The following is a 24,288-nucleotide window of genomic DNA, read 5'->3' on the forward strand; positions in this document are numbered from 1 at the left end:
CTCCTGCGTTCTCTACCCCTTCCCTTTGCCCAGGAAGGGGATTCCGAGCCGCGGGCCAGCTGATGCACGCTGTGCTCTGTGGCTCTAACACCTTCCCAGCTGGACGGCTACAAAATATCCGCCATCGCCGCCGCCCCGTACCGGAAGCTTTACCCTTGAGTGGTAAAGAGCTGGAACAGCAATCTGAAGCATTAGGTCTGATCTCTGCTGGGAAGTGGCAAGCTGAAGGGCAACGTCAAATAGAGGTTAAAGAGCAGAGGATGACCCGTGCAGCACATAGACGCAAGGAAAAGGAGCAACAAAAGAAAGAGATTAAAGAATCTTCTTCGGAAAGTGTTTCACAGCCGGTGGGAGGAGCAAGACCCAAGAGTTCTGCAACACATACAGCAATGGCAGACCTCCAGATAGTCTTCTCCAGGCTCCTGGCCAAGGGAGATGGCAAAGTTCCTGACCTGGAATGTTAACGGTTTAAATTCCCCTCAGAAAAGAAAGAAAATATTTTACTACTTAAAGCAATATAATAATGATATTATCTGATTACAGGAAACTCATATTCTACTTAAAGATCAAAAATATTTAGTTAACGCCCGCCTGGGATCTCATTTTGTATCTTCTGCTCCTGGGAAAAAGGGGGGAGTGGTTATCTATGTGAAGCAAAATTTACCAGCTTGTCTGGTAGAATCAGATCCCCAAGGAAGATACGTGATGATTGAACTTGGCTTATATGGTAAGAAAATACTTATAGTGGGACTATAAATCAGCAACAGGAACAATTTTATAGACTGCTACATCAAAAAATAATTTTGCTGGACTATAGATCCGTGGTATTAATGGGTGATTGGAATGGTGTCTTAGATATACAAAGGGACAAGAAAGGTTCTTCTCCTCTTTTTAAACAGGCAAAATTACCTAAAGTCTTTTTTGACATGAAAGAGGACTGGGAATTAAGGGATTATTGGCGGGAATGTAACCAAGAGGAGAGAGACTTTACCTTCTTTTCAGATAGACACCAATCCTTTTCAAGAATTGACTTTTTTTTGATTACAACGGACTTATATAATAGAGTAAAGAATGTTAAGATTTTTCCTAGGTCGCTGACGGATCATAGTCCAGTCTGGATGGAGCTGATTCAAGAAAAAGAGGAGAGAAGATCTTGGAGGGTGAATGAGAACTTATTCAGACAAGAAAAGAATGTTCAAAAGTTAAAGGAGTGTTTAAAGGATTATTTTGCTTTAAATATGTATAAGGGGACTTCAATGTCAATGGTATGGGATGCAGGTAAAGCATTCATGCGTGGGATCCTGATAAAAATGAATAACTTTCATAGGCAAAAGCAGACTCAGAAACGTAAAGAATTGGAAGATGAAATTAAATTAAAAGAAAAGTCTTTGATTTTAAATCCTTTAGATGAAAGGACTAAAGAATCTATAAAGTTGTTAAGAACACAATTCAATATGTTGATGGCGGATCAATCCGCAACTAATTTATTGTTTATGAAACAAAATACATTTTGTAATGCTAATAAACCAGGGAGATGGCTGGCCTACCAATTAAGAAAGAAACAGAGACAGAGAATAATAGACAAAATAAATTATAAGGGCAAATTAGTGTTTCAGAAGGAATTGATTAAGAAATCTTTTTTAGATTACTATCAGAAATTATATAAATCTACGAATGTGCAAATCTTAGATATAAATAAATATTTAAGCGAGGCCAGCCTTCCCAAACTGACAGAAGATCAGAAACAGGAAATTAATGGTTTAATTACTAAGGAGGAAATTGCGACAGCAATTAAACAATTGAAACCAGGGAAAGCACCGGGTACGGATGGGTTGACATCTGTTTATTATAAAGCTTTAATGGAAGAGATGATCCAACCATTAGGTGATCTCTTTAATGATATTTTACAGGGTTCAGAGATTCCTCCCTCATGGCGTAGTGCTTTTATATCTTTGATTCCAAAAGAGGATCAAGATCCTACTTTACCAAAGAATTATAGACCTATATCTCTTTTAAATGTTGATTATAAGATATTTGCAAAAATTTTAGTAAATAGGCTTATGAGGGTTGTGCATCATCTTGTGCATAAAGACCAATCTGGGTTTATAACTGGTAGGTATATGAAAAATAATGCTAGACAAATTATTAACTTATTAGAATATCTAGACAAGAATAACCAAGTTTCTGCAGGGCTGATATTTTTAGATGCTGAAAAAGCTTTTGATCAATTGAATTGGCATTTTATGTTAAGAGTAATTGAAGAGATGAATTTTGGTGAAAAGATATTACAAGCTCTTACGGTAATTTACCAAAAACAAACGGCACAACTTATTGTTAATGGAGGTTTGTCAGAGGTTTTTACAATAGAGAAAGGTACTAGACAGGGATGTCCATTATCACCGTTGTTGTTTGTTTTAACACTGGAAATACTATTGATTAAAATTCGAGAGTCGCAGGAAATAAAAGGAATAGAAGTTAACAAAAAAGAATATAAGTTAAGAGCTTTTGCGGATGACTTGGTGGTTACCTTGTCGCAACCTACTTACTCTGTAGTAAAGTTATTGCAGTTGATTTATCATTATGGCTTGGTTTCGGGTTTTAAGATTAATGTTGATAAGACTAAAATCCTACCTAAAAATATGACTATTCGGGAGAAGCAGACTTTGGCTAACCTGACGGGTTTTGAAATTGTCAATAAGGTAAAATATTTGGGGGTGATGTTATCTGTTTCTAATGCAAAATTGTTTAAAAATAATTATGAAAGGTTGTGGGTTAGTGTACAGAAAGACTTGAGGAATTGGGAGAAGTTGCAATTATCTCTCATGGGAAGAATTGCAGTGATAAAAATGAATATTCTACCCAAGTTTCTTTTTTTGTTTCAAATGTTACCGATTTTGAAGAACGAGATTAACTTAAGTGAATGGCAGAAAGGAATCAATAAATTCATTTGGGCAGGGAAAAAGCCAAGGGTTAAGTTTAAAATCATGCAAGACTTCCGTGAGAGAGGTGGACTCAAGGTACCGAATTTGAAATTATATTATGATGCGGTGGTTTTAACATTAATCAGTGATTGGGTAAATTTAACAAACCTTGAGATACTCCATTTGGAGGGATGGGACCTACTTTTTGGTTGGCATGCCTATTTAATATTTAATAAAAAAGTGGATCGGGCTTTTAAATCTCATATTATAAGAATTTCTTTACTTAGGGTTTGGAGAAAATATTATAAAAGTGATTTTAAAGTACCACTATGGGCTATACCTTGGCATGCGATAGAAGGAATAAAAAGAGGTGTTAAAATGGACATGGTGTCTTATACACAGCTACTTAGATGGGATGGACAAAATTGGCAGTTAAAACTATTGGAAGAGTTAGTACATGAAAATATTGGTTTCAATATAGGCAATTAGTAGATAGATGGAAGATGGATCGCAAGGTGGGTTTTCTTAGAGAAGATGAAAATCTTATTAAGCAAGTGAAGGACCAAAGACTAACTCATATTAAGAGAATTTACGGGGTTCTAGTGGAATTGGACTCAGAAACAGAATTAATTAAAGATTGTATGATTAGATGGGCGCAAAATTTTGGTGAACCAGTCCTATTGGATACCTGGGAAACTATTTGGGTGAGAAATGTTAAATTTACACAAGCACAGAATTTAAGGGAGAATTTCTACAAAATGTTTTATAGATGGCACCTTGACCCACAAAAAATGTCTTTTATGTACCCTGACCTACAGCCTAAATGTTGGAGATGTGGTTGTTTGGATGCCACCTACTATCACATCTGGTGGTCGTGTAGAAATATAAAAGCCTTTTGGATTAAGATATGGTGGAATATTCAGAGAATTTTTAGAAGGAGGGTAAAATTTACCCCACAATTATTTTTGTTAGGTATAGTTACTGATTGTGACACAAAGGAGGTTATATTGATGTTAAATTTGATTACAGCCGCAAGGCTGTTAGTAGGACAATATTGGAAGAAGGAATCTTTGCCTACCTTGCAGGAATGGTTTTTTAAAGTGTCTTATTTGGCGGAAATGGCAAAGATTTCGGCTTTTTAAAAAGAACAATCGCAAGAGAAATTTTTTGCTGTTTGGGATAAATGGATAAACTTTATACAATTTTAAATTGGATATAAAAAATATTATTTAGCTTTTTTATAACTTTTATTTTTATATACATACATATATCTTAGTTATACTCTTTTTTTCATATAATTCTTTTATTTTATTTTTTTTTAATTAAGCCTATATTCTGCTCTGGGAAGCTCCGGGGGGGGGGAGGGAGTGGGTGTTCTGGGGGGGGGTAGGGGAAGGGTTGTTTTGTTTTGTTTTGTTTAGTTTTTTGTCTATGTTGTTGTTGTATTGTTACTTTTTTGTTTTTTTTTTGGTTAAAATTTATAAAAAATTTCAATTAAAAAAAAAAAGACAAGATAAAAAGACCTGCACATGGATTAGAGAACAAACGAAAGTATACAATATCATCAAGAGAGTAAAAAGAATTGAAATGGAAATAAGCTGGTCCCATAGCAAGAAGAATTGATGGCAAGTGGACCAAAGCAGTCATAGAATGGATCACACTTGATAAAAAGCGTCCATGAAACAGACCTAAAACAAGACAGATCGATGACATCAGCAAGTATTGTGGGCCCAATTGGCAAAAGAAAGCTCAGGACCATATTGGTTGGAAACATGCAGAAGAGGCCTTCATCCTGCGGTGGATAGACAATGGCTAAAATGCTGATGTTGATGAAGGCTGTGTTTACCATCAGACCTGCCCCACTCAACTGGATCAGCTCAGGATGATGCAGCAGTAATTTCTTTCAGCCAGCATTTCCTGCTAGTGTCTTCTTTTCTGCCCCTTATGGGACCAAGGGCAAAAGAAAGGCAATAGTTTCTCCAGTTTTAGCTAGCTGAGAAATGCAAAGGCAGCTTTAGCCCAATACAGTAGGTCACCCTGGGGAAGTCTAGGCCTACTGAAGCATGTGATCAGATTATAAATCCACCCTCAACACAATGTGGCAATGGTACTATTTACAACAGTAGAGTTTATTTGGAACACACAAAACAGTAAAGAAAATACCACAATGGATATCAGGCAGATAGAAATGATCAGACTTCAAAAGAGGAATGGGGAACAATGGATAGGCCCATCTAAGATGGCAATTAGGCCTCAAAGAAAAATGAACTTTGAAAGAAGCCAGGTGTTTGCCTTGAGCACATACTATATACAATACACATAATCCTTGCTTAGTGATGCTTTGTTCAGTGACCATTCAAAGTTACGAAGATGATGAACAAGAAGACTTATAACTGGCCTTTATAGTTGTGGACATCACAGCATACTGCATTCATTGTCATTTGCAACCTTCACATCCTACATCTGTCAAAGTCAAAGAGGAAGCCATCTGGAAGTCACATGACATGCTTAACAACTGGAATGCCCATGGTAAGTCAGCATGGTCGTGTGATGTCACCCTTTATGACTGCATCATTTAGCGACAGATTGGCCGGCCCCAATTACAATTGTTAACTGAGGACTAGGTCTAAAGCCAAATCTTAATCTCCCACTGTCTGTTATTCACTATACCAGGGGTAGGCAACCTTGGCTCTTTTATGACTCGTGGACTTCAACTTCCAGAATTCCTGAGCCAGAATGGCTGGCTCAGGAATTCTGGGAGCTAGTCCACGAGTCATAAAAGAGCCAAGGTTGCCTACCCCTGCACTATACTGTACCTAGAGATCCCAGTGAGTTAAGTCCCTTCCTGCATTCTTAAAGATCATGTCCGACAACTTGGGGATGAGGTTATAATTCCTTTCTTTCCTTCTCCACAACCAGCTACTACTTTTGGAGAAATTCAAAAGAGCATCGGTCTCTAGCAATTTCCTCCCCTGCTGTTTAACTACATGAGGAGAGGAAATGAATTTAATCATGAATTTAGCCAACCAGTTCCCATAGGCTCACTTGCCTAGAAGCATTCACCTGCAGGCGAATTGGAAGTACTTTCAAATCTAATGGAAATCTCTAGATTTTTCTGTTGACGGAGGGGCCTGAAAAATCTGCTGCAAAATGTGTGGGTTCTTTTGTGCTAAGGTCTGCTTTGACTGTACCCAACAGTTAATGGGAGGATATGGAGGGGCCAAAGTAATGCACATGCTACTGAAATGTGAATCCGGCCAGTTCAACCAGTTCTGGCTCCTACCTCTTACAATCATCACAGAATAAAGACAGAGCTATTCCTTTTCAGCTCTGGTGTGATTAACCCTTTTAGAGATTATTAGTTACATTCAAAATGAACGGAACATCTTTTAAAAAGCAGTGTGGGACTATTATCTGTCTCTGGCAGGAGAGGCCTTCTGGTTTCAAGGAGGGCACTGAAAAAAGCTCTCTGGCTGGTGGAAAATAGGGCAACTTGTTCCAGACTGCCTGCCCTGGGCCTCTTCAGTTGATCTGCTGAAAGAAGCTGGCCGATCACCTGATTCCAAGTGAAGGGTATCCACTAATCTTCCACAGATCGGGAGGATGGAGATGTCACTGGGTCCTTTTCCTCTAAAAGAAAAAGAAGCCTGGCTGGCTTCTGTCTGCCATCGCTCTTCTTTAAAACATTTACCTTTTTCTCTGGAAGAAGGAATTTGTGATGAGGGTCCAAAGGAGTTTTAAGTCTGACCTGAACTTTGACTTCCACAAGGCATACACTGGACTCCTGTTAATTATGAGTCTATTTTTGCATGCTTTTCTTGACAAAAATACAGCCATGTTTCATTACTACATTCTCCTGGATGTCTTCCAGATTCTGAATCTAGCCTACAGCTCTGTTTTTTTTTTCCCGGATGGTCTCTTATTCAAGTATTACCCAAATTTGAATTTAAACCTTATTGTTATAAATGGCTCCTTAATCTCCAGAGTCACTTTAGACAACACTGCTATTCTTTGCAGCCAACTGAGTTGCAATCTTCATTTTTCTGTCCTTTCCAGATGTAGTATTGGGCTAACATGGAAGCTGAACAGTAAGTAAATGCTGAAATTATTCAACAGAACTGTGACTCTATGGGGAATGTCTCCAGGGTACAAAAAAACATTTTTCTTTGGTTAGAAAATATTCCATAATTGCTTCTTGGACGCTCTAACTGCATTTTATGTCTGGCTTCAAAGCAGCAAAAGTTCACCCGCTACACTGGTACTAGTTTCAACAGAACCCTAAATGAAGTCTGGAACACATTTGCAATTGATGTAACACCCAGTCCAGCAGTTATTGTCAACACAAAATTCAATGCATATGTACTCAAAGGCTCCCTTTTCTTTCCAGGTCTTTGAAAAGCCTCTGGGCAAGATGGCCTTTTATCCTGGCTGGGCTCTGGAGATTTTTTTTTTGTCCAACATGCTAGGCCCAAATGGGGTAGGTTAGGTGAACCCAAGCTAAGAAAGGCCAGTTATTGTTAGTACTTGCATGCACAAATCCCAAGGAAAACTGATAAGATCAGAAAAATCAAACATAAATCTTGAAAGCAGAGGGTGGAAAATCAAGGAAAAGGTGTGGATGCATCCATGAAAACATCACAAACTGAGGTTGGTTTTACCATTACTTCAGTTTAAGCCAGTGATGGCGAACCTTTTAGAGACTGAGTGCCCAACTTGCAACCCAAAACCCACTTATGCATCATCGAGTGCCGGGTGGGCGTGGCCCATTGGGTGGGCGTGGCCGCAGTGGTAACAGCAGACTGGGCGGGACTAAAAAGTTCAATCAATCAATTCCAACTTTGCAAGATCTTCTTTTTTCCAGCGAGAAGTTGAAATTGACTAATTGAACCTTTTTATTTTTTTGCACACGGTGGCGGAGGTCTAAAGCGAAAAGGTTTTATAAAACCCTGCTGAAGGCCTAGGACTGGGGCGATGGCGCACGTGCCCACAGAGAGGGCTCTGAGTGCCACTTCTGGCACCCGTGCCATAGGTTCGCCACCACTGGTTTAGGCCAATCTGGTTGAAAAATACAGAAGAAAAACAAAAGAAAAACAATGTGGCTGTGCTTTCAAAGATCTGTGACAAACAGAAATCCAATATGCTTCCTGTCAACTGAATTTCTATCTGATGGACTGTTGTAAGGGGCCTAAGAGCATTCTCTAACTGAAATTGAATCTCAATACCAAAGGAACTTAGGACCTATTCATGGATTATGCACAACTGATTGCTTCTTTTTACTTTAATATGGTATTTAAATCCAGCCATTGCCACATCACACGTGTCAGAAGCACTGAGGCACTTCCATGTTGAAAGGATTAGCCGGTGACATCACAATTGCCCAAGGGATGCCCAGTTGGGGGCTCCTTTCATGTCCCTGGCTGGAGCGAAGGATGGGAGTTCACCCGCCTTAAGGCAGCACTTGGATGTCAAATGCAAACTTGCTTAACCTCCAACCCAACTATTGTTGTGAAAACAATCCAAAACCTGGACAATATTTGACTGTAAGATTATGTTTGCTAGACAGAGGACAAAAATGAGGATTCTTTTGGTGGTATGTAATAATCATAAACAATTGCTCTTCGATTCTCACTGCATTCTGGCTTCTTCGCATTAGTTGTCTCTAATGTTTGGTTTCCACAACATTTCCATAAACTGAAATTATGCTTTGTTTGCGGGAGGTTCCCTAAAAAACGTCCCAACCTTTCTTTGAATTTGGCTGGCTGAAGGCATGAGACCAGCTGCTGTGGTTTAATATATGACTCAGTTCAGAGTGTGAATCCAAACGCCAAGCCTTGATTAAGCAACCCATGACTTCGCAAAATATCCAACCAAGGTCTCTCATTATAACTCATCAAAAAATTTGTGCCTTTTTGTCAGTCTCTTTGTCAGTCTCGACCCTATGGAACCGCAGGATTCACTTCCAGGAATCCAAGCAGATCTTCCCAGTCACCTTTTCCTATTTCACTCCCGACATTCATCCAGCTATTTAACCAGTTTAGTTGCATAAATTAATCCATGGGGTTTGCCCAGAAGCAAATCAATCAGATTTTAATCTAGCGTTTATATCATGTTATCAGTCATGACTGTCTTGCCTTACATTACTTCTTTTAAAAAAAGCATTATTTCAATAATTTTTAAATACAACTATTGGTCCTGAGAAAGATGTTTTATATTTTAAAGTATGCATAGTACTAACGTACAGCCAGAACCAAAGGCGATCACACTGCCTTCCAAAACCCGCGCATTGCGCTGAGACTGTTTGGATTGCCTTGCAATACGTTCCTAATGCTCATTCCCACCGCTTCTTCTACCCCGCACATGGTGGAAGCCGTTCGCATTGAACCGGAAGCAAAGGTGGCCGTCGGGCCGCCCCGCCACTCTCGGTTTCTTAATTCGGCTTGGTGGCGGCGGTTTAATTTCCTAGTTGCTCAAGATGGCGGCGGCCGTCTTTCCAAGGCGCTGCTGCAACCGCTGGAGAAAGGAGGGGATAACTCCGCTGTTAGTGATGCTATGGGGAGCTGCCGGCCTGGCGTCCATCCTTACGGTTGCGGCTTCCCTGCAGCCGGAGCCGGAAGCGATGGGGAGCCGCGTGGTGGAGCTGAGCGGGTCCAACTGGAGCCTCCTGCTGCAGGGCCAGTGGATGGTGGAATTGTGAGTCAACCAAGCTGGGTCGGGTAGGGCGCGCGCAAACTTTGGAAAGGGGATGCAGGCAGAAGAGCCTGCCAACCTTTTCTCTCTTAGGCCGCCAGAGGGAGGGTGGACTACAGCCACCATCATTCCCAGCCAGTTTGGCTTACACGTTTGCAGGCAGGGCAGCGTACAGTGCTCTGGCTGAAAGTCCGGATAGCTGGCGTGGCGATAATTTTGGGGCGTTGACTTCGGTCCACAAATGTGGAGAACCCCTTCTAGCGTGTTTGGCGTGGTCCTGCGCGCCTAAATCAGATGCCATTCATAAACCTAGTTCATCCGTCTTAATTTTGGGGAATTGGCTTTTTAGTAATAAAGTAAATGATTAAAGTAATCAGGTTTTTTTTGTTTCGTTTTTTTTTTTACAAAGCTTTTATGGTTTAAGTCTTTTCCGATGGGCTTTGATTAAATCCAGTTTTTCCCAATCCAGTGTCTGCTCAATATATTAATAGGTCAAGTTAAAGAATTTCAGGCTTCTGGCCATACTGTTTGGTTCAGTTGTAGTTTATTCAAAAAACTTGAGTGGCCTTGCAGTAGTTATGCTACATTGCAAGTCATCCCAAAGGTGCTTTTTCAACTTTCTTGTTTTTCTTTGAAGACGTTTCACTTCTCATCTAAAAAGCTTCTTCAGCTCTGAGCTGAAGAAGCTTTTTGGGTGAGAAGCGAAATGTCTTCAAAGAAAAACAAAGTTCAGTTGCCTGGTGGAAAAGGACATTTGGGATAACTATGACCAGGATGACTGAGAATCTCCATAGACATACAACTGCATTGCAAGATGGTATTTGGTCTTTAATGCTAAACAACACCTGCTGCAACATGCTAAAAATCCTGCTAATTAATTGCTGTCGATATGTAAAGGGCTGTTCCCAAACAATATTATGGCATAATGTAATGGCCTAATTCTCAAAATGTTTGAAGACAATGACTGAATTTGCACAACAAACTGAACTCACAAACTAATTTAGTGATTTGTTTAGTGTATTGCATGAATGTCTACTGTCATAGATATTCTTGGGAAGGACATGGTGAAAGAAAAAGAAGACACGCAGTTCAGGATAAGTGATTAGCTTTACAGTCCATGAATACAGTAGCTATTATAATGGTGACCAAATGCACATGAAGAATTGCTGTTGTGGCAGCCCCAAATTAGATTCAATATGTCATACCAGTGTAATTCGGAAACAGCAAAATATAGTATTCTAATACTTCTGTTGCTTTTTTGGTAACTTTTTTCTGTGGGATGCTTGAAAAGTGACTGTGCGCATAAAGCATTTCCTTTTTAATCATTAAAGCAGACATGTTTTATTTCCAGGTTTACAAGGGTGCTTCAGAAGGCAAGTACATACATAGCTATCTACAAGCATGTACGTTCACAGCCGTTCTACTACCTTGGAAAATACAGAATGGCTGCACATGTATGGTCATGAGATAACAGCCAAGGGCATTTTCCATATTAGATCCATGAACTTGAGTGAGACATAGCTTCTTTTAGAAGCAGGAAAACAATTTGCTTCCTACCCACTCACTCATATACTGAACACTCATTTTGAAAAATATGTACAGATTATTAAGTAGCAACTGTCAGCCTTTTTTATGTTTGGTACAGTTATTTTTATTTGTGTACACAAATTATATGCTTTGTCAGATGTGCATATAAAAGAATAGCTCTTATTTTAGACCTATAATATAAAAGACACCCTCCTCAAACAACAGTCAGATTCCGATCAGTGTAACTGACCGGTGATCCATTGCTAAATAAATGAAGAAACCAAGAGATGCTTTGGTTCACAATTTGAATACCATGGATATAAAGCAAAAGAGAAATACCCCTGAAAGAGAAAGTATGTTCACCTTAGCTTAGCCCTTTCTTTCGGGTATGGATGAAATCCTAAATCAGCTGGCTGTGGAATTCTGGGAGTTGAAGTCCACATGCCTTAAAATTGTCAAGGTTGAGAAACACTGTCCTAAGTTGTCCCGCAATGAAGCTTGTTTATGTCTGTTTTTTTTTCTCTTAACACAAATGCATAGACTACTGCAGGGTTTCACTGACCTGGTTCAGGATATCATATGAATGAGATATAGATTTGTGAAATGAAATATAGAACTATTGAATGCACTATAATATATCATGAATAGGCAATCTTTTGATGGCTTCTGGCCTTAACATTTTTTGTGGAACTGCAGCATATTGGAAATTAAGTGAGTTAGAGATTTGAAAATGCTGCTAAAATATCATAAAACTAGCTGTCAGAATTAGATTATATACTTTATAATTTAGGAAGTCCTATGTGTTTTAGCAGAAAATTAGCAGTTAAACATCTCCAGGAGGGTTTTGAAAAATGTTCTGTCACAGAATGTTCTGTGAAACAGAATACACTAAATGACTTGTTTTAGGACTGAACATTGCATGATGTCCTTACTTGATATGCAACAGTATAAAATCCTTACATAAGAAACATTGTATCGATTGTGAAGGTGGTTCTCCTTCCTGCAAATACATTTCTTGCAGAATAACTGTAAACATGCATTTTCTGCAGCATATGTTCCCCTTTGGTTGGTTCCTTCTTGGCCAGAATAAATGTTAATGAAGTAATATATTAAGAATGTTTGCTGCCTAGAAAGTTTGTTTTCATTCCTGAAAGATTACATTATAGAAGGTGACTGCAAGAGATTGGCTGGTGTTAAATACTATATTTTTTGTAAGAATTTTAAGAGCGTTTGCTGTACTAATTAGGATATTATGCTGTGATACTATTGAGTTGTTCAGTTTTTTAATTGTGCTTGAACTTTGCTGTTAAAGAGCATAGCTGTGCTCTTGGGACTACTCATGTTGTGCACTGAGTTTTTCAGTCAGCATGCCTAACCCTGCAAACGTCTCCTTTAGAAAGAGTATCTCCTTCAAATAGCTATATAAGATCATTGATGAATACTGTGATCATATATACTATTGAATAAATGAATTATAAGATCCAGGATGTACCGCTACATCAAAATATTTTGAACTTCAAACATTCTGTTAGATTTCAAAGCAGCTGTACTAGTCTTGTTAGAAATGTTGTGACCACCCTAAAATGCTCCAAGTTTATAAACTGGTTGGATTGGTGTCAGACCACTTTTAGGAAGGTTGAAATAGCTTGTTTCCAATTCAAGACAATTATTTTGAGGTTGAAACATTTTGCATGCCCTACAGGTAATTCTTGACTTAACACCATTCACTTAACAACTGTTGGAAGTCAGCATTGAAAAAAGTAAGTTATAACCAGTCCTTGCACTTATGACCATCACAGCATCCCCGGGGTCACATGATCCAAAATCAGGTTCTTTGTAAATGGCATGTAATTAATGATGGTTAAAGAACCACAGGTCACATGATGACCATTCATGATCTTCCTGGGGAGGGAGGGGTGTTCCAAGAAGCAAGATTCCTTTAATGGACACAATGAGCTTAGCAATAAAAGTTTTGTTCCCAATAGTGGTTTTAAGTCGAGAACTGCCTGTATATAATTTGGCCTATAGCAGTGTAGGTGCTGTATTAGCATATTGTAGAGGTTGGACAAAAGTTTCATTGGTTTTACTTCAGTCATTGCTGTGTCGATGATCTGTGAGATTGAGCCAATTAGATTTTTGACATTGACTGAATGTTGAAAAAAAAATAGCATTGCTTGGCATGTCTGTTGGGTGAATTTGGAGAACAGAATGATTGTGGGAGTGTAGTATTGGCGTTCTCACTTCTTTTTGATGCAGTATTATGGTAGAAAAAGATGAAATCCAGGTTGCATTGCAGAATTCTTAAAATGAAAAACATCAGGAGTTGAAACTATCTTGTAAGTTTGAAATTATTGTTCCAACTTTCTCTGAACTTGAAAGTATTCTAAGATCATAAAGGATATGTTTTGTGCTCAGATTCCTTAGAAATACGTAGAAAAGTTCTGGTATAGTCAGAACAGCCTGTTTAGAATTCAAAGCAAAAGATTCTGGACAATTTTGAATTCAAAATATTTTGCCCTTTTCTTTTTTCTGTTAACTGTTGTCAATTGTTTTTGATAAATTGGAAACCACCTAAGCAGATAATGAAATCAGCTCATGCTTATATCGTATTGTCACTTTCCTTAGCTATGCCCCGTGGTGTCCTGTCTGTCAGCAAATGGAATTAGCGTGGGAAACTTTTGCAAGAAATAGCAAGGAACTTGAACTCAGTGTGGGCAAGGTTGATGTCACTCAAGAACCAGGTAAGTAATGAATAATCACTAAGAACAAAAATCAATGTAAGTAATTGCTTTTTTTTTAAATGGGAACAGAATATTAAGTCTTAATGTTATTAGCCCAAATTTAGATTAATCTTCCCCAACCTCTGCTAGATGTCTGATATGATCCCAGAGCAGTGCAGTCAGCACCCATGCTCACTGGGGATAATCAGCTTTGTAGGCATATAGTCCAGTGGATTTGGATGATGACATAGTGACTAAAGCTGCTTTGGAAATTAGGACTATTGTGTAAGATAGTCATCGACTCCCCGTAATGGAACCTGATCATTATGGTCGCAAGTCATGATGTCATTAAGTGAGGCATCCACAATATTGCCTCACTTAACAACCCCTATCACTGCTCTCCCGTTAAATGGAGCATGGGATGCTTCAGGTGAGTGAGGCCCTGGGAGGCCTAATGCAGGCCCAGGAACGCCTGGCTCAGGCATCCCAAGGCCTCTCCCATTCCCTGAGGCACCCTGTGATCTGCTTAACGGGAGATCAGGGGTGAGGGTCATTAAGTGAGAGTTAACCTTGAGTTCCTGTGGGCTTTTGGCCTGCTTCCCACCCCACTATGTCTCACACTCTCCTCCCCACCTTTTGTCGATACGCAGAGCTCAAGCTCACATTGGGAAAGGAGGGCCAGGCTGCTCTGCCCCTTAGTATTCCTATACTGTGTAGCTCCATCCCAGAAGCAAGCACCATTTTCGGAATGGCCTCGATTTCTTTTTTAAAAAAAATCTCTTAAAATGTACTTATAACGTCTTTTGTAATAAGTAGAAGAAGCTCACCCAGTGAAGTCCATAAAAACTTGCTGTTCCAGAGGTTTGTAATGTAAAAAAAAAAGAATTTAAAAATCAATTCCAAAGTGATTAAGAAACAAGGAATGGTTGAACTTTGAGTCCTTAAAGGTTATATTACAACTATGAATGTAGTTGTAATCCGTCGACCTCTAGTCACTCGGCTCACAAGCAGACCTCAAAAATACTGGTTCCTGCCATCTACTCACGAGGAGCAGTTGTGTAGAGTCCATGTGGACTATCTCAAGAGCTCTCCTTTCTCTAGAGTGATTTTGCCAGTTTGGGTCCCATATCTGGCCAAGGATTTCAGCTGTAATGTCCTGTTTCTTCAGGAACATCTTCATCTTCGCCATGGCCTTACTGGAACTTATTTTAAAAACCATATTAACCCTATTGTAGGGTCTATGCTGATTTATGCATTACCTGTCTCAAAACAATTTTTGAGAGGGAAGAATCACCGGTACCAGTAAAAAAAAAGTTTTTATTTGGCATGACTTAAGTCAGAAAATGTATTCTTTTCCCAAGATACTTCTGGACTATCTGTGAGCTAAAAGCTTGTGTGCTTGGCCAAAATTTGCTCATGGATATTTTAAAATTGCCCTTGAATATTTCTGAAATGTGCTAAGACAAATTCTTTTCTGCCAGTATTTGGGACTCTTCTCTCTTTCTCTCGCTTTCCTTCAGTGCCTGACCCCTTTAGTTATAATTCACATTTGTATCAGTAGTGGTTAAGGGGATCTAAAAGAGACCAAATGGGTTCTTATTATTCATGTGAAGCCATGGAAGGTTGCGCACTCTCACAAAACGTGTAGAATATGAAAATGAGCTCTTAATTATAAAGTCTTTGTTAGGTGATGATTATGTGTAAGAAGCAAGATCATAAGTACTATTTAAAACAAGTATCTGTTCTCCTCAGGTGTAAGTGGCCGTTTCTTAGTCACTACTCTTCCCACTATTTACCAGTAAGTTTGTATTTTAATTACTCTGAAAATAGTTGTTTTACAATTGTAATTCAAAATGTTTCCTTTTGTGTGTGTGGCAGAGTAAAATATATGATGGAAGCTAAGGAAAAAATCGCCCATCTATATCGTCCATTGCAATCTGGGAAAGCAGAGGAAACTTCAAAAAAAGTTATCTTGGGAGCCCCAATCTTTTTATTTTGATGAGTGGAGTATTGGAAACATGTTGTAAGCATTGTAAAAAAAAAATAGTTGTTGGAATGTGGGGGTCTTGCCTATTTGTAGAATAATTCTTTTGGTGGATCTAAGCAGTTACAAAATATATTGTGACCAGAATGCTGCTTTATAAGTTTATACAAGCCATTTAATACCCAACTGCATTCTAGGAAGTGAAGATGATGCTAGAGATTAGTGTTTTGGAGTATGCCAGCTTCCCATTTTTTAAAAGTTCAGATACTTTTATTTTTTGCAATTAAAGAGTCAAATGAATAGAGACAGTAATAGGAGATGAGAAAGTTTTCCATAGTTGCCATATTGGACACATGGTGTTTATGGAAAACTAGATAGGATTACCCCCAGTAGAAAGCAAGATGTTTCAGTTTCAGAAGAAAATTATGATCTAAACAGGGAATTTCCTGCTGTCCTTAATATGGATAATGTGAGCCTGCTGTGACTGGAAAATAAGGTAGTAATGTGAGGCACTAGCAATTTGTCATAAACAAACCACAATGGAATTCACTGTGCGTTGCTTCAATATCTCTCCCTGCAATCAGATCCTGTGGGTTTTATTAATCAGATTACTTTGATTAATTAGAAAAAATGGGCAGCATAGTAAATTAAGGCTGTTCCTGGGTTTATATACTCCAATATCCTTTGGAAAATACTAGTTAGATTTTTGGCCCAGAAGAAACTTGCTACGATAGCTACCCCAAACAAGTAATTAGATGATTGAATTGTAATAAGAATAAAAGGAACTTTTTCTTGTTTTCCCCTGAATACATCTCCTTTATTCCTTTCTTCTCTTGCTTATTTTCATCTCCTTTCACCCCTGCCTTCCAATTCCCCAAGTGGAATAATATCCTTAAGGAAGTGGAAAAAAATAGTATAAGAAGGATCTGGTTCTGTGTAAAACTTGTTAATTTGCACGTTTGCTGCTCTTGTATATTGGAGAGTAACAAGATTTTAGATTCAATAGCATAAAACTATACTTCAATCTGTTTTCAGTGCAAAGGATGGAGCTTTTCGCAGATATCGCGGCTCGAGGACATTGGAGGATCTTGAGAGTTATATCCTGGAGAGGAAATGGGAAAGTGTAGAACCTGTGGCAGGATGGAAGTCTCCCTCATCTCTAATGTAATTATATTGCAATATCATGTCCCAGATTGGAATTTTATCCTAGGTTAAATGCAGCCTTAGCTGAAAATAGCAATTCCCAGTTGAATATTGTTGGCACTTTTTAACTTTCAGGGTGACTTATTGTGGTAGTCTATGTTTCATTCAGCTCTACCATCTACTGGTAGAAATTGTCCAGTGCTTTCAGGATTATAGGAAGGTAATTACTTTGCATTCAATTTTGAGCTGTAGGTCCATATTTTTAGGGAATAAAAACCACAGAAGGTGATAATTGGTTGTGATGATAATATATGGAATATATGTAAAGTTGTTGCAGTATTTAGAGGGCACCTGTAGAGTACAGCTTAGTGAAGATTTCTATTAGATCTTGTGTGAAGTATATTCATTATGATAAAGATTTTCTGTATAAATCGGCATGAAACAGTATGATAAAATTTGATAATTTGGTTTTACTAATACATTCTGTAACTATTGTAAAGGTTGGTTAGAGAAACACTACCTCTTTCCTTTTATTTCCATGGTTAAATTATTGTGTCTCTTGATCAAATAACATGAGAAATAATAGAATAGTAGTCCTAGAACAAATGGGAACGCACTTTTTCAAACTTTAATTATTTTTTAGTGATCATGTTTATATTGATTCTTATTAGGATGTATGGAATGGCAGGACTCTTCCATTTATCTGGATGGATCAGGGTAAGTAAGCAATATGTGTCTTATATAAAGCAGAACAACTTTATACTTGATCTGTGTTTTTAAAAGGTCTGTCATATTCCCCAATAATCATATAGCTTGTGTTGCTTATACAGTATGGAAAGAATATAGAATATCAATATTAATGCTGATCAAACCTATCCATGGAAAAAGTTTCTACTTCTAAAACCTTGGTTCAAATTATGATAAATAATTGAAATTTTGTAAATCTCATGATGGGATGCAAGATTTCAACATGGTTGCATATCAACATTCCATATTCTGCCATATGGGTAACAACTCCAATAAAGATTTATAAACAGTTTTTTAAATTAAGTATATAATCCATAAATTTCCATTTAGAAGATGCTAAATAAATTATTGGGAGTCTTAAACACACAGAAGAAAATACACAGTTGCTGTTTACCTGTATTTATTTAGACAATGGTATTAGTTGTATTTAGAAATAAAAGTTCTAATATTAATACTACTTATAAACCTTGGGAAACCAACAGTTGGAATGTTAAACAGAACAATAAATCAGCACAGCAAGACTCTCAGTTACTCTGATTAGGCTCACAATATCTACTGGCTTTATGTATGTACAGATCCTGTGTTTTTATGTAAGTACCTAAGCTTTAAAATCAAAATAATATCATTCTATATTGATGAGTGTGAACTGTGTCTTGTGAGCAATTAGAGTAGACATAAAAATATTTTGTTCAATAAATGGAATTAGTTCCATCAACATTTGTTGGTAACTTAAAACCTCTGGGGCATACCTCATCTGAAAATTAATGTTTAAAAAATGGAAAAACATAGTAATCTGTAGTAAAAAACAAAACACCTTAAATCTGAGCATAAGTACACATCCCAGCTGTCACTACCTAATACCCACAGAAGAAATAGCCAGTGATAGTTTTATGAAAGATATTGATTTTGCAAATGATTTATGTGAAATTGATTCAAACCTCTTAAAGTAAAAATGGAACAAAACTGTATGCTTCTGTAATTACATTTTGAGAATGTATGAGGATTTGAAGATATATTGCTCAAATATCATTCCAAACAATAACTGATAGATAATGGCAGTTTCAATTCAAGTTATGTTTCTGTTGCAGCAAATCCACAATTATTTTACTGGCACTCTTGGAATTCATATTTGGGTTTCTTATGCCATCTTCATATTAGCCACCCTTCTGATTGGTCTTATCTTGGCTTTGGTAAGAAAACAGTTTTTATACTCTTAAATCAGAATGTACAAAAATGGGAATAATAATAATGTATTGATAACAACAGCAAATGGTATCATCTCAGGAGTTGATTGTAGATCAAGAAGACATTGGTATTCCTACTGAATTGGAGAATTGTGGGGAAAAAATTAATGGTAGATCAAATCTTTCTATGGTGTCAGAGAAAATAGTAATCAAGAACCTCTATTTTTTCCGGTGCTCTTGATCTCAAGAGAATGGTAGACAACTGTGTTTCATACTATTGATCAATGTTCTCTTGTGGTTTACTTTTTATCATCTAAGTGATCCTGGTTTGTGCTATCTTGAATTATAATGCTCAAGAGAAATTAGTATCGCATATGTTAATAAATTTTTGAAAAGAAACATTGCTGTCAAAGATGTAATGTTTAATCTTTAATTTTAATTTTATGATGAATTTTGGCACATTAAACTTGAGATATAGCAAAGAGGATAATCTTATATAAACTGAAGGAAACTTTATCTTCCTGATAGCAAGGAATAGATTTATTATAAATTATTTAATCTATTTTTGAAATGTCCTTATGTTCTAAAAGTGAAAAGATGGAGCAGCATGTTTCTATGGTTTAAGTATAAGCAGAAATTGAGGTTTAGATTAACCTGTATTGATATCAAATATGTTTTTGTATTAGTTTTACCTTTTAAATTTGTTTTCTTTTGATCATTACAGTATATGTAGCTTCTTTTGTATTATATAATCACTGGTGTATTTTGTTGCTGTAGTTAGACACCACCAATTAAAACACAAAGCAGAAATATCACTAGAAAAATTATAGTCTAGAACTTCTATATATTGCTAGAGAGAGCAATAGATCAGAACCTGGTTAAGGATTCTGAAACGTCCTGGTTTATTTGATTTAGAAATTAGAGATTGTTTAAAAAAAAAAGCATTTAGAGAGGGTTTTGATCTATGGCCTTCTTTAGCATAGCTCATGACCTTCATTGGTAAAAAAAAAAACATGGATATTTTGCATTGAAGTGCACCATAATTACAAACCACTCAAACTTCAGTAATGTTGGGCTATTTGAAATTCCCTAGGTTAGTTTTGTACTTTTTTCTTTCTTTCCTTCAGATACTTGTTTTGCTTATGGACTGCTTGTGTCCAGCTAAGTCCAAAGAAGAAAGTTTTGGTATGTACATACAGTATAATGAAGGGTAATGCTAGTGCTTACAATGTTTGCTTGTTTAAACAAATATATAGTTTCCTAGAAAGAACTTGACAGCAAACAGAAAAAAAAATATAGTACAGTAAAAGAGCCCCTTTAAAACAAGCAATAAGCTACACTGAGGTCCTGATAACATTTGCATTCATCTACTAATCACACATTGCCAGGTCCATCAACGTCTTGGCACAGGTAAAGCCGGGTCTTCACTGTTTTCCTGCAAGCCAACTGGGCCAGGGCCATCTATGTCTCCAATAGGAGGCTGTTCCATAAGACAGGCACCATGACAGAGAAGACATGCTTCCAAGACCCCCACCCGGCAACATTTTTACTGAGGGGACCTGGAGCATGCCCAGCTTGTCAGTTTAGTAGGAGAGTGGAAACCATTGGGAATAAGCGGTACCACAAGTAATCTGGCCTCATGCAACGTAGGGCTTTAAGGTGACAACCAGTACCTTGAATTGCATCTGGAAGCCTACTAGTTGCTAAGGACCAAGGCCGCTCATGCAGCAGTGGTGTTGCATGGGCACACCAAGATGCACCAACTAGTGCCCATGTTACTACATTCTGGACCACCTGCAGCTTACCAACAGGGGCAACCCCATACAAAGCACTTTGCAATAGTCCAATGCACTCTACATGGAAGTAGAACACATTTTCAGATAGTATGGAAATATGCCGCTGTGAATAATGGCCTATTTTGAGTATTCCCTTAATTTCAACTCTGATAAATAAACCTAATCACTGGGTTCAGACACCATGCTGAATCGTAATGAATTTGTTTTGGCCTAACTTGTATATATCCAGACATTATAGTCTGTAAGAAGTTCAACACAGAGGTAAGAGGTTTAGGGAAATGAATCACAAGGGCTAGATCTGAAAACTGGCACTTTGTAGCTTAACAAAATATTCCATATGTACAAAAAAATACTAGCTCTTCTTTCCTCAATTCTTTTACATCAGATTCCGTAGATCCTGATGAGAATAAAATAGAAGAACAACAGCAAACGTTGGAGCTTTCAGCGGGGGACAAAATTCCAGAAAAGGGTTTGTCTGTTGACAGTGAAGATGAAGAAGAGGGAGAAGATGAGTCTCAGCCAAATTCCTCAGATGATTCAGCAGTTGAAGGATGTGAGGGAGAAAATGATTTAGAGCCTTTTGAGTCTGACAAGTTAGAGGAGACATCCTTAAGACAACGTAAAAATCAGATGGACCCTGAACTATAGTGAAAGTAACAGAATGTATACTTTTAAGTGGACCAAAGAAGATGGCAGCTGAAGCCAAATATTTGACTTACAAGCTATTGCAGCTAAATCTGGGCTGACTGCTAGAAAGCAACTGTTTTTATTTTTAGGGTCAATATTTTGAATGTAAAAATATGAGCAATGTTGAAATCAGAGACATGACAATCAAACAACCATGTTGAGTTCAAGAATAGGTAAGAAGTTTTATTGCATCAGCCATACCATAAACTGTATGAAGTGGTCGTTCTATACAACTGCAAATTGTCAGTGTTGCAAGAAAAGATTTTTGGGGGCTTGCTGGTACAAGTTAATTCCAAAATGTATAATTGAAGACAAAAATCCAGAGGACTGACGGCAGCTTAAGACAGTAATAAGGTTTTACTGTTTGATATGCTTGAACAGATAACTCAGTTTATAGCTTTCAGAGGTCTTTGGCTCCAATTACCTAAGGCACTTCCTACAGGCTTCAGAGCTGTGATATGTTGTGTATTTCAGGGGAGATCATAGTATAACAAGAGCTATGTTTACAATATAGTTTACAAGCTGCAAAGTTTTACTTTCAGCATACTTTCTTGAAAGCTAGGAAGAGATTTTTAAGCATGGATGTGGCTTTCTTACAACACTCAGTTTCATATCCATTGTCCCAATATTAATCTGTTAGGTAAATATCACGGTATCTGATTTGTTGGCCATATTTAGGTTTCTTTGGATCAACACTGCTTTGATATAACGTTAGTTCCTTTATGTATTCCAATTCATTCGACAATGCAGGAGAAGACTGAAAAAATGTCATTGCAAATTTCTTAATGTAAACAGAAAGTCTGGATGCATAAATTGCCTGTTAATTTGTCCTCAATAATTGGAGTATTTATTCAGTCCCATAGTTGTCAAAGTTCTATGTAATGTAAATATGTAAAGTGATAATATAAGTATCAGTATTCCCTTGTAAGGTTATGCAAGTGTTGAATGTGTTATGATGAAATAGGTTTATAAAAGAAGCAACTCAGAACAGTGTTATTTCCCTTTGTTTTAGAGACAATTATTTTCAATGGTATCTGGAGAATTAAAATGAATGTCAGGATCATTGCTGAACATGCTATTCAACTTTCAAGTTGAGAAATATTTTAAGCCTAAGAAATGATAGGCTCAGACGAAAGCAGTAAAAATAAAGCACTATATTTGCTTTATGCGCATGCTGTCATAATATTTGTCAGTTGTGTCCTCTGTTGATTAGAACATTAATTTTTTATTGCACTAAAATGACTCCTAACATCTATATAATTTGCTTAGTAAAAGACCTTTTTAAACAAGTTTTAGTAAAACTATCCATTGCACTTTGTTAATATTACAGGACAAATAGATTTTAAGTGCTTGGGGGGAAGAAGCATTTAGAAGCAAATAAATATTTAAGTGTACATACCTAATCTGCTGTGGTAATACTTATAAAAAAAAATACATGCTTGAGAATCTTAATGTAGCACAGTTAAACTGACAGTTCAGCATCTGCATTTACCAGCATTTTTGTCATGCTGTTAAAAGCATCAAAAAGATAAGTTGCTAGCCAGTTATTTGATTTGATTCTTAAACCTCTGAAACCTTAGTAATGTGATAATGTAAAACAGGGGTGTCAAACTGGCAGCCTGTGGGCCGGATGCATCAAAGGCAAAAACCGTCACAATATGTCAGGATATGTCATGTGACGCGATCGAGTTTGACACCCATGACATAAAAGATTTGGGTTCAGTGTTGGTTTGAGAAACTGGTCCACAATTGTTGTGTCCTAAACATGTGTCCCTGGAACTAAATTCAGTACGGTTTATTTTTAAGTAAAAAGAATTGAGAGTTAAATACTCTGGACTCAGTATGACAGTCTTCCTTATTTTGACAGTCTTCCTTATTGTCTTTCAATTTTTTTTACAAAGTAAAAGTACTAAGACCTTAGTTCATAAGATTTCAGTTCATTCTTGGTTAGAGAGTTGATGTCTTGATATCTACATGGATATACAAACCACGTTTAAGCTGGCTTATAACAAAGATGACTACAAAGCATTCCCAAGGAATTTATTAAATTTGAGGGTTTTTTTTAACACAGAAAAAAGTGAAATGATTTGAAACAGTAGTCACTATAGCCTCTACTCATCCATAAATTTGAATGTATAGATGCTTATCTTTCAAAAGCAGCAAGTAAACTAATTCATTTTAAGACTCTTAAAAGAGTTAATATTTGGCAAGTAAACTACTTTGCTCAGATGTCACTATTTTACATTAAATTTTAAAAAGCAAAATTGCCATTCGTGTTTCAAAATTGTTACTTTAAACGAACACTTGCTCAGTTTTTGGTTTAGTTTGACATGATTTTTATGTAAAACATTTACGTTAAAATGCTGCTTTATTAACTATAAACTTGATTATATATTTCTGTGTTCACTTGATGTTTGTTTATTTAAGGTGTTTAGAATTCATAATCACATTCACTCCTCATCTTCCTCCCCAGTACTCTATCTCAGGGCTTTTCAACCTTTTCACCCATTGTACCACTTTTAGGATATGGCAATATCCGAGTACCACCAGTTGCCTAGCAAGGTGTCAAAAACTTGATGACCCAAAAAAAAAAAAGGAAAAAAGTGATAAAGTACTGGTAGTCCTTGACTTACAACATTTTGCTTAGTGACTGTTCAAAGTGCCCCCCCAAGGCACAGCCGAGCAAGACAACTGCCTGCCCACTCGGTGGCGCTCTTCCTCCTGTCTGAGGTTTCCATTGTTGTGAGCATTTCTGTTGAGGATTGGCAGCGGGGGTGGGGTGAGGGGGTGTTGGGTTTTTATTCCCGTCTGCTGGGTGGCTGCAGCAGGTTTTGGTCACTTCACATGACCCTGGGACACAGTGACCGTCATAAATATGAATCAGTTGCCAAG

The 24,288-nt window shown here is 37.4% G+C and overlaps 1 protein-coding gene across 1 annotated transcript; it reads left to right on the top strand.

Moving 5' to 3' along the window:
- Positions 1-9,351: 9,351 nt before the first annotated feature.
- TMX4 (thioredoxin related transmembrane protein 4) lies at positions 9,352-22,562 on the top strand. The gene is made up of 8 exons (XM_039359444.1): positions 9,352-9,611; positions 13,761-13,876; positions 15,608-15,653; positions 16,875-17,003; positions 17,654-17,699; positions 18,818-18,919; positions 20,041-20,098; positions 21,095-22,562. The coding sequence occupies exons 1-8, from the start codon at positions 9,394-9,396 to the stop codon at positions 21,355-21,357; spliced, it is 978 nt and encodes a 325-aa protein (XP_039215378.1). The 5' UTR covers positions 9,352-9,393; the 3' UTR covers positions 21,358-22,562.
- Positions 22,563-24,288: the final 1,726 nt, after the last annotated feature.

Source organism: Crotalus tigris, unplaced genomic scaffold (genome assembly GCF_016545835.1).
Source record: "Crotalus tigris isolate CLP2741 ecotype Arizona unplaced genomic scaffold, ASM1654583v1 scf7180000019070.2622420, whole genome shotgun sequence".
Lineage (NCBI taxonomy): Eukaryota > Metazoa > Chordata > Lepidosauria > Squamata > Viperidae > Crotalus > Crotalus tigris.

Coding starts and splice junctions, on each gene's coding strand:
- TMX4 (XM_039359444.1), top strand. CDS start 9,394: ATGGCGGCGGCCGTCTTTCCAAGGCGCTGCTGCAACCGCTGGAGAAAG. Junction 17,700..18,817: donor ATTTATCTGGATGGATCAGG/GTAAGTAAGCAA, acceptor TTTCTGTTGCAG/CAAATCCACAATTATTTTAC. Junction 20,099..21,094: donor GTCCAAAGAAGAAAGTTTTG/GTATGTACATAC, acceptor CTTTTACATCAG/ATTCCGTAGATCCTGATGAG.